This window comes from Achroia grisella, unplaced genomic scaffold (genome assembly GCF_030625045.1).
Source record: "Achroia grisella isolate CSIRO2021 unplaced genomic scaffold, CSIRO_AGI_Agris_v1 utg1360, whole genome shotgun sequence".
In the NCBI taxonomy this organism is placed as follows: Eukaryota; Metazoa; Arthropoda; class Insecta; order Lepidoptera; family Pyralidae; genus Achroia; species Achroia grisella.
Genome location: NW_026712626.1, coordinates 2,244,986 through 2,256,672, shown reverse-complemented (window position 1 = coordinate 2,256,672; position 11,687 = coordinate 2,244,986). Strand labels below are relative to the sequence as shown.

Genomic DNA, 11,687 nt, shown 5'->3' with positions numbered 1-11,687 from the left:
ATATAATATTCCGCGAGGCAAAATTACTAACATTACTACATTAAATTGTATAAATATAATAAATTTTCAACAAATTTTCGATATTATAGGGTGGTAAACTGCATCTAATTTCACCATTACAATATATAATAGAATATCAAAACTGATAGGAGACCTACCATTCAACCATTTTAAATAAAAATTAAAGAAATGTTTAATTATAATAATATATTTTTGTAATCATGTACAAGCTCAGCTTGAAAAGAATAAAAGCTGAGTTTCTTGTCAGTTCTCATTTAGAAATCATTCCGAACTGACTATAGATTTGACATATCGTAAGTCTGTAATAGACCTACATGAATAAAGATATTTTATTTGATTGATTTGTTTAATAAGAGCTGAGTTTCTTGTCAGTTCTTAGCTCGAAAGAATCTGAACTGAAGGTAGATTTGACATATCACAAGAGTTTATAATACCTACAAGAATAAAGATATTTGATTTAATATGACGTCAGCATTGTGGCAACACTGTGATCCAGATAATATGCAACATTAATATATTTCACTAACTATTACTAATGATTCAATTACAACATCTATATCCTGCTTTCTCCAATCATCGAACTCGCACTCAGTCTTCCCACCCACTAGGCCATTACATCTGCTGCGTGGAGTTCCCGTTCCACGTGTTGTTGTCGTCGTCTGCAGACCTGTCTCCTGGCAGTCGGTGGATGTTCCCCCTTCTCCTGACGCCGGGTGGGGGAGATGGTCTCCGGGGCTCCGGGGGGGAGGCGGCGCGGGGTGGGGGAGGGAACAGACGCACGCGCAGCCACGTGTAAAACTGCTGCGTAGGCTCCAGAATGAATGATGTGAAGAATTGGGTGAAGAATGCTGGGGAGAGAAGAAATATAATATATGAAACTTAGGAAAAAGATATATATAATTGTCATATAAACTAAAATAGCTATTAAAAAATAGGAGATAGTGATAGAAGGGTGAAAGTTTAGATTTGTATGTATTTTTAATGTCACATTATAAAAAAATGAAAATAAAACAATAAAAAAAATGTTAGGGGTTGACAACCCTTATCACTTAGGGGTATGAAAAACAGATACTAGCCGATTCTCAGACCTACTGAATATGCATATAAAATTTCATAAAAATCGGTCAAGCCGTTTAGTTGCACGTAGAAAAAAATAGACTATTTCAGTGAGAACTGCACACCTCCCAACAAGATTATTTATTAAAACTATACAAATAAATAAAACAAAAAAAATTACGTTCATAAGCGGCTAAAATGTCTGTCTACATGAATAAATGACTTTTGATTTGACTTGAAATAAAGAATGTACTCACTGATGAGTGTGGCGAAGGGCGAAGGCCGGGCCACCGCGGGCGCGGGCCGCCGCGGGAGCACCAGCAGCGCGGCGGAGGGAGCCAGCTGCAGCGCCCGCAGGCTCGCTGCACTCTCCGTCAACTCCCGCCGGGGAAATGCGATCCACAACGAGAACGACGAACGACTCATCTGTAACATTCAAATTTATTATATATTTATATGTATAGATATATACATATAAATAAAATTGGAGTGTCTGTTTGTAATACTGAAATAACCGTTTTTTACTACATGCATATGAATATAATTACGGTAGATACACCAAATTATTTTTTTTTACAATTTTTGTCTGTCTGTCTGTTGTTCCTCTATCTCTGAAATGGCTGGACCGATTTTGACGGGACTTTCATTGGCAAGTAGCTGATGTAATAAGGAGTAACTTAGGCTACCTTTATTTTAGAAAAATAAAGTTAAATTCCACGCGGACGAAGTCGCGAGTACAGCTTATATATAAATTTGACGACCTCGGGTTTAGCACACGCCTAAAGACAATGGTCGCTACTTTGATTGTGGCACTATACACAAACGAGTAGAATTTTTGATTCGAATTAGATGGCGCTGGGGTTCGATTCCACGCACGACACAAATATTTGTATTCATGAGTATGATTGTTTGTATCGGTCTGGGTGTTTAAGAAAAAAAATATACCTATGTATTTGTATCAGTAATCTAATTTCCATAATACAAGCTTTAACTAACTTAAATTGGGTGTAGGTGGCGCTGTGTGAATTGACCAGTGATCTTCTATTGCTATTGTCATATATAGCCGAGGATCCATAAAATAGATCAACAGTCAATGTTAGCAATTGTAATTAAATTAAAAAAATACCTGAAGATTATCAGCGATGTACTGGTGAACTTGAGAAAGAGCATCGTCAGCATCGAACTGCGCCGTGTGCGAACTGCCGTCCGGTAACTTGAACTGCAGACGGGCGCCTCTACCAACATCCCCTGCTGCAATCACACCGGTGAACAATGGTCACAAATAGTGAAGGACGGTCTGAATCGATGAAGGACGGTCACAACCCGTGAAGGACGGTCATAACAGGTGAAGGACGGTTACAACAGGTAAAGGACAAGCACAATCAGTGAACGATGGTCACAACCACTGAAGGACGGTCATAACAGGTGAAGGACGGTTACAACAGGTAAAGGACAATCACAATCAGTGAACGACGGTCACAATCAGTGAAGGACGGTCATAAGAGGTGAAGGACGGTTACAACAGGTAAAGGACAATCACAATCAGTGAACGACGGTCACAATCAGTGAAGGACGGTCATAAGAGGTGAAGGACGGTTACAACAGGTAAAGGACAATCACAATCAGTGAACGACGGTCACAATCAGTGAAGGACGGTCATAAGAGGTGAAGGACGGTTACAACAGGTAAAGGACAATCACAATCAGTGAACGACGGTCACAACCACTGAAGGACGGTCATAACAGATGAAGGACGGTTACAACAGGTAAAGAACAATCACAATCAGTGAACGACGGTCACAACCACTGAAGGACGGTCATAACAGGTGAAGGACGGTTACAACAGGTAAAGAACAATCACAATCAGTGAACGACGGTCACAACCACTGAAGGACGGTCATAACAGGTGAAGGATGGTTACAACAGGTAAAGGACAATCACAATCAGTGAACGACGGTCACAACCAGTGAAGGACGGTCACATCCGGTAAGGAGTGGTCACAACCGCTGCAGGACGGTCATAACAGGTGAAGGACGGTTACAACAGGTAAAGGACAGTCACAATCAGTGAACGACGGTCACAACCAGTGAAGGACGGTCATAAGAGGTGAAGGACGGTTACAACAGGTAAAGGACAATCACAATCAGTGAACGACGGTCACAATCAGTGAAGGACGGTCATAAGAGGTGAAGGACGGTTACAACAGGTAAAGGACAATCACAATCAGTGAACGACGGTCACAATCAGTGAAGGACGGTCATAAGAGGTGAAGGACGGTTACAACAGGTAAAGGACAATCACAATCAGTGAACGACGGTCACAACCACTGAAGGACGGTCATAACAGATGAAGGACGGTTACAACAGGTAAAGAACAATCACAATCAGTGAACGACGGTCACAACCACTGAAGGACGGTCATAACAGGTGAAGGACGGTTACAACAGGTAAAGAACAATCACAATCAGTGAACGACGGTCACAACCACTGAAGGACGGTCATAACAGGTGAAGGATGGTTACAACAGGTAAAGGACAATCACAATCAGTGAACGACGGTCACAACCAGTGAAGGACGGTCACATCCGGTAAGGAGTGGTCACAACCGCTGCAGGACGGTCATAACAGGTGAAGGACGGTTACAACAGGTAAAGGACAGTCACAATCAGTGAACGACGGTCACAACCAGTGAAGGACGGTCATAAGAGGTGAAGGACGGTTACAACAGGTAAAGGACAATCACAATCAGTGAACGACGGTCACAATCAGTGAAGGACGGTCATAAGAGGTGAAGGACGGTTACAACAGGTAAAGGACAATCACAATCAGTGAACGACGGTCACAATCAGTGAAGGACGGTCATAAGAGGTGAAGGACGGTTACAACAGGTAAAGGACAATCACAATCAGTGAACGACGGTCACAACCACTGAAGGACGGTCATAACAGATGAAGGACGGTTACAACAGGTAAAGAACAATCACAATCAGTGAACGACGGTCACAACCACTGAAGGACGGTCATAACAGGTGAAGGACGGTTACAACAGGTAAAGAACAATCACAATCAGTGAACGACGGTCACAACCACTGAAGGACGGTCATAACAGGTGAAGGATGGTTACAACAGGTAAAGGACAATCACAATCAGTGAACGACGGTCACAACCAGTGAAGGACGGTCACATCCGGTAAGGAGTGGTCACATCCGGTAAGGAGTGGTCACAACCGCTGCAGGACGGTCATAACAGGTGAAGGACGGTTACAACAGGTAAAGGACAGTCACAATCAGTGAACGACGGTCACAACCAGTGAAGGACGGTCACATCCGGTAAGGAGTGGTCACAACCGCTGCAGGACGGTCATAACAGGTGAAGGACGGTTACAACAGGTAAAGGACAGTCACAATCAGTGAACGACGGTCACAACCAGTGAAGGACGGTCACATCCGGTAAGGGGTGGTCACAACCGCTGCAGGACGGTCATAACAGGTGAAGGTTGTTTGTATTCCACCTGTTACACGACTTGCAGCTTCAGTACGCACGTGGTGCGAAGGGAGTAGTGCGATCGTGTTTTCTCTTGAATTGTGTCAAATTAAGTTTATTTAAGCAGAAAAAGTTAAACTATACTTCTGATAGTCTAAAAATTATAAAAACATATAGTGTTAATTTTCGAACTTCACTTGTTCCTGTTGTGGACCTAATAACCCCAGACGGACCGATCCCAAATAAATGGGACTAAGACCAGGCAAAAGAAGAAGAATCTAGAAAAACTTACTAGGTGCCTGTACATTGGCGGCGGGTGTGGGAGCGGATGCTGGGGGCGCATCTCTGGCGCGTCTCTCGGCGCGGTCCTGCGCGATCTGCTCGAGGATGCGCTGCCGGGCGAGGTTGTTCTCCATCTTCTCACGTTTACGCTCCTCCTGGATTTTTTAGGGTATTTATAGGTCTATCATCGACAGGGAATTCATGTCCACATGTTCTCGGACGGTGTGGTTTTAGATGAAGTTCCTCCCGCGGGCACTGAACGTGGAATGAACTATCAGCCAAGGTTTTACTACATTACACAATGGGATTTTTCAAGAAGGGTACATTACGGTTTGTTAAGGGTCTGTAACGCGCACGAGACCCCCCTGCTGGTTCAGGTGTCCATAGACTATGGTAACCATTTACTATCAGATGAACTGTAAACTTGTTTTCCATTTTTATAACATACTAGCTACTGGCCCCGGCGTATTATATACATAAAGCTTCCTCTTGAATCCCTCTATCTATTAAAACAATACCGCTTCAAAATCCATTGCGTAGTTTTAAAGATTTAAACATACATAAGGACGGACCGACAGCGACAGCGACTTTATTTTATACTATGTAATGAAAAATAAATCAACACAGTGAGCTAACAGAAACCGAAAAAAAAACTACCATATACTACAAAGCTAAAATACTAATTACAAATGACTACAGCCTTAGGACGGTTACAACACCAGACCATAGGTATACCTGAATCTGCTTAAGCTCCTGGTCAGCCTGCCACCTCTTCAGCTCAGCCACGCCCTGTCCCAAGTTGCGGCGTTCCAGCTCCTTCTGTTTCTCCAACTGTAAAAAAAGAGATATAGAATAGAAAATTAATTCAAATAAACTTATATTTAATCACTTTTAAATAGTCATACTTTTTTAAATCTACTCATTCGAAAGGCTGTCTCGTCACAAGAAGAATGTTGCCCATTCTTCTTGTGACCAAGACTTCTGCGCTTTTGGAAGGAGCTTGGCTGGCTACTTTAGTAGCCTCGGCTCTACACATACAACGGCCCAGATCAGAGGCTGATTGCGGAGAATGGAGTCTTACATTTACATTTATAAGAATAAACATACAAGATCAAAGAAAGCATATCAAAGATACAGGAATTATATCAATTTTTCTTTTGTTCTCATCCCATATGTAGTATATGTATGTTATTGTAAATATATTGTCTACATATATAAATCGGCTTTTACCCTACAACCAATACATAGCTTACAAAGCAAGCTGCTTGGCGGCTGAAATAGTTGAGACTGAGGTACACACGCCGGTGTTTTTTTACAGTCTACCTCTGTGTATCATTCCATTTACATAAAAATATAGTGGTCAAGGAATCAGCTGTAGAACAAAAACTATATACCTCTTTTTCTTTTGCGGCCTTCTCCCTCCGTCTGACTTCTATCAGCTGTTTAGCTTTGTCCAGCTTATCTTCCATGCTTGCACTGCTGTTAGCAGCTTCCACACCAGTCTCCATCTTTAAAATGAAAGGTATGATAAAAATTAATATTTATTTATTGTCTATATTATGTTATTGTTAATCATAGACTAATATATCTTTGTATATTATGTTAGTCTATATTTACCGATACAAAAAATCATACTCATGAATACAAGTGTTTGCTTGTTCGAGGAATCGAACCCCGCACCATCCGAAGTAAGGCGGTGTGCTAACGCTAGACCACCAAGGCTATCAGTAACTTTTTAATATTATAAACGCGAAAGTTTATGAGTATGGATGGATGTTTATTATTATTTCACGCAAAAATTACTGAACGGATTTTGATGAAACTTTACAGTAATATAGTTTATACATCAGAATAAGATATCCTTACTAATATTATAAATATAAAAGTAGAGATGTTTGTTAGGCTTTCATGCAAAATCTACTGAACATCATGGTCATCATGAAATGTTGTACATATTCTTGGAGGTATTACAATGAACATAGGATTTTTATTAAAAGAAACAAATATTTTATATAAAAAACAAAAAAATATAATTTTGCTACTTCAGCGCCAGCCAGTAATGAAGTTATGCGAGCGAAGCAGCGGCTAAAAGCTATATATAGGCTATAAATTTCACACGGATAAAATCGCTGGCACAGCTATTAATAATATCATCACTCACAGGTTCAGATATAGCTATGTTCGACCTCTGACTAGGTCCGGGCTCCTCCACCTTGACCTTAGGCCTCCGCACGCAGACGTCCCCGTCGCACACCACCTCGTACTCCTGCTCTGGCTGGCTCACGTGGTGCTCCGTTTTCTGGACCTTCGCAGCTGGAGGTGATGAGGACTCTACGGATTGGTTTCAAAAAAGCTATATTAGTGTGTAGCGTTCTATGTTGATTGCATGCCTCTCACTTGTTATTGTGTAACTATTTATTTAAATTAACATTTATTCAAAAGAGCAACACACGAACTTCTTGTGACGAGTCTACGTTCCGAATGAGTGGTAGAGTAAAAAAAAATACTATTCAAAAGTGCTTGTATTGAGTTTATTGGAATAAAAATTATTTCTATTTCTATTTATTTACATACACTTAATTGAAAACTTGCTGTTCCTAGAATAGAATAGAATAGAAAATCATTTATTCAAATAAACTTACATTGAAGTACACTTTTGAATAGTCATCACATTTTTTTTAATCTACCACTCATTCGGAAATCTGTCTCATCACAAGAAGAACGAGCAAGAAACTTATGTGTTGCTCTTTTAAATAATTTTATTCTTACTTTACAATTTAAGTTTAAGTGTGTGAATACAAACCACCAATTAGCACTAATTCAATTAAATAAAAAAAATATTGAATACACAACAACTGTTTAAACTATTAATAAGAGGAAATCACCTAATCACCTAAAATATCATACTACATTGCTAGCAATGGGGTTATTAATCCCATTCGCCATTTTTATATATTTAAACTAGCTGTCCATGCAAACGTAGTTTTGCCTTAATATAAAAAAAAAATTTAGTGGTGGACTACCCCTAACATTTAGGGGGATGAAAAATAGATGTTGGCCGAATCCCAGACCTACTCAATACTCTCACAAAATTTCATGAGAATCGGTCAAGCCGTTTCGGAGGAGTATGGGAACGAAAACTGTGACACGAGAATTTTATATATAAGATTTAAAAAAACATACCCGCTTCTTGAACAGGAGGTCTCGCCGGTTGTTCAGCGCGTGAAGGTACTGCAGGTTCAGTGGCGGGTTGGGTAGCAGCCGCTTCAGATTGCAACAGATTCACTGTTTGCTCCTTTACATTGTTAGATGAAGTTGATGGTTGTACAGATGATGGCTTTTCTTTATCTAGAAATTTATAGATAGATAGATTACTTTTATATCAAAAGACAAACAAACACATTTTACAACAGAGTATAAATTATAAAAAAAAAGAAACAAGTACAATCCTTACTAATATTATAAATGCGAAAGTAACTCTGTCTGTCTGTCTCGCATCTGTTTCACATCAAAATTACTGAACCGAATTAAATGAAATTTGGCGTACAGATAGTCTAGACTCGGAAGGATATTTTAATGCGAAAAAAGGGTTGTAAGGGGTTCAAAAGGGGACAAAAGCATCGCTTTTAAGATTATCCTTCAATTCTTGTTCCTAACGAGATGTCTAGATAGCAAACCCTTGTGGGATTGGTGTGTAACGGAATGACAGTGGTAACTGAACTATGTATGCGTGAATTGAAACGTGAATGACGAGAGAATGGATATATAAGTGAAGAGAAACGAATAAACAAGTGTGTTGAAAGCTAGAACGAATCACGACAAATATTTCTTGCTAAATATTAGTGCTTTCTTATAAATTATGAAATTAAATTCATAATATGCAGAAATTCTATTATTTGGTCTCCTCGGACCTACACTCTGAAAGAAAAGGTCAAATAAAGAATAATATATTTGCTTACAGTGTTCTTCTAAGATCCTGTCAATCCTTGTGGCCAAGTTGTTAGGTTGTACTCCAGCGCATACCACCTCCAGTGGCGTTCCGTTCCGTCCGATGAAGAACAGTGATGGTACTGGCACAAATTGGTCTAATTCCAGAGTTAAGGCTTGATCAGAATTAAACAGTTGTTATGGCTCTTAGTTTTACAGATATATAGAGAATCACCTTTTCATACAGTGGAAGCAATGGTGATTCTCTATAGATAAACTAAGCTAAGGTAAGTTCTTCATTATATTAACACATAGAGAAGTATATGAATATAATGAAGAAGGAGATGCATGTTAATATAAATAAGAAACATTAATATAAGGATGGGGTACTATTTTTATGGATGATAATGTAATGGTGCACCTGCTTGCGCTAACAGTTTACGTTGGTGGGCACCAGTGGAGAATGATAAGATAAATATGAGGTCAGGTCAGTTCATTTGGTAAATTCACCATGAATTTATCACTATGATTTCCTGGAGCAACCACATGGAGTTCTACCTGGCATGGTACATTGCAACAGAGTTATTAGTGTACATTGCTAGCTATCCCCGTCCCCCCAGGAAGAGATATTTCTATTCATTATATTTATATGCTTGTTATTATATTTATGAATCAATCTTTAAAAGGATACAGATTTGTGCAAAATGTGTGTAATTAGTTGTTCCACTCCTGAGTTTGATGGCCAGGAAGTTGGTCTCGTTGGCGAGCCGCTTCACAACCGCTGAATCATCAATGGTGGCCGCCATCTCAGTGGACAGCTCATTGTCTCCTGTTAATTATTTTCACAAAGTTAATTTAGTAAATAACAAAATTCATATTAGATTAGTCAAAATTTCTTAATTGTAAATGACAATTCTTGTCACCTAAGTCTTTATCATTTTATTTATCAGGATTTCCATAGCATAGCTTGCTCTCTGGCAGCTATCATCATTAACAAGAATATTGATAATTCTGGACAATTCACTTCACATAAGACGAGTGTCTTCTAGTTCCAAACTAAACAGCCTATACTTTATATGCAAATCAGTAAATAGAAATACTTGAGTATTTTTTTTTCTAAATATATAATTCATATTCATACAATATAGTCAGATCTATATTCGAAGTAATCTTTATTCAAATAAACTTAATATATATACTTTGAAAAATCTGACTCATTACTAGAACAGTTTCAGAAACTGCTCAACTACTAAGGATCCCTAATTGATTATTATATAATTAAATCTAATTGTGTGTGACATAGACTTTGTGCAAGATTAATTTTCCTAATAATTTTTACCAATAAGCAGCTAAATTTGTAAATAACCCTGCAGGTTGAAGGCTTTGACTCAAGAAGCCTATGAAAAATAGCTTATTAGTTACAATAATCATACAACAGCTCAAATGTGCAGCTAAATGAGGAAAATAGAGTCATGCATTCATTATTATATATATTCATTATTATATTACAAAAAAATATTATCAATCAATTTAAAAAACCACTATGTAAAGTGGTTTAGATGTGTCTATGTCAGTAGATTAGCCATTATCCTGTAGTGTGTATAAATTTCAAATATAAATAGCCTGTATTATTAAATAATATGAGTGCTAAAATGGGACAGGTACTTATACTCCTATCCAGCCTACCACCTTTTATAGGCCTTTAATAGCAACACCACTTGTTGCCATTATGCTATAAATGTCTGACTACAATTTTTATGAGCATTCTTGGCTGGTATACAAAGGATATCCGTTGAAACGAGGACAGTATAAGCAGAGCGCACGTATGCACTAAACTTAAGTATGACGTAATTTTTAACAATATTTTAAGCTACGGAATTGTTTGTAATCACTCTGTAATGTAGATTAGTTAAATTTAATGCCTCAATTAGTCGATAATTAAGAAAATCAACACAAACCTTCAATAAAAACGACGAAAATTGCATTTTTTTGTTTCGATAAATTAACCGCTTCGGCTATGCTCCCGTCGTACCAATGCATCCTGGTTCTAACTAAATCACAGTTTACTAGTGTAGTTACGAACTTTTTCCTGTTATTTTATTATTTTTTTGCAATTTATATGTTCTGATAAGAACAAAAATAATAGTGCGACATGACACTACAAATTTTGACAGCAGACGTGTTTTTGTTTTTTGTTATCGTTCAGGAATGAACTCCACATATGATATAATCGATGGTTATTTCATTAAATTTGAATTTTATGCAAACCATAAAACAGTATAGGGAATATGGAATAAAAAAACATAGTAGTTTAGCTAGGACTACTTGATGTCAAAAAATTTGTAAACATTGTTAAAATATATTTTACTTATCCATTTAAATTATGATACGATAAAGCTGTAATGGATCTGTTTCCGAACGTTCATTAACTTTGTATGTACGCAAATATCTATGCTACATTTTTACATGTGACCTTGTAAAAGTTGTATCAGTACTATTGGACACTAGATGGCATTATCAGTGAATATATAAATCAGTTTGTCTATCTAACACCAGATGTCAGCACTTATATTTAAATTATTGATTATAATAAATACAATTATAGTAATTACAAATCTGTTCTTTACAATAAAGCACTTTCAACATCAGCAAATATTAATATTAAGAAATTGAATATGTAAAGAGAAATTTCATTGCTCTGTTTTGTCCTATAATTATGATCTGTGCTGATACCTACTGCCCCATATTTTATTAGAGCGATTTCGTATCGCATTGATAACGAATAATGATGTCAGTTCATGATAGAAACTATATTTTAATCAAAACAATTCGACCTCCACAGATGGCAGCCAATCGTGGTTTATTCCTGATGAATCAGTTACAATGGGCTAACTGATCGCATTCTCATCTTATCATCCTCCA

At 38.0% G+C, this 11,687-nt stretch overlaps 1 protein-coding gene across 1 annotated transcript; it reads right to left on the bottom strand.

The window, feature by feature from the left end:
- Positions 1 to 208: 208 nt before the first annotated feature.
- On the bottom strand, positions 209 to 10,954 carry LOC131855371 (UBX domain-containing protein 4). Its single transcript, XM_059206630.1, has 11 exons — positions 10,724 to 10,954; positions 9,457 to 9,594; positions 8,798 to 8,923; positions 8,022 to 8,186; positions 7,000 to 7,169; positions 6,233 to 6,346; positions 5,574 to 5,669; positions 4,849 to 4,993; positions 2,204 to 2,328; positions 1,335 to 1,503; positions 209 to 869 (listed from the first exon to the last, which is right to left on the bottom strand). The coding sequence occupies exons 1-11, from the start codon at positions 10,803 to 10,805 to the stop codon at positions 634 to 636; spliced, it is 1,566 nt and encodes a 521-aa protein (XP_059062613.1). The 5' UTR covers positions 10,806 to 10,954; the 3' UTR covers positions 209 to 633.
- Positions 10,955 to 11,687: the final 733 nt, after the last annotated feature.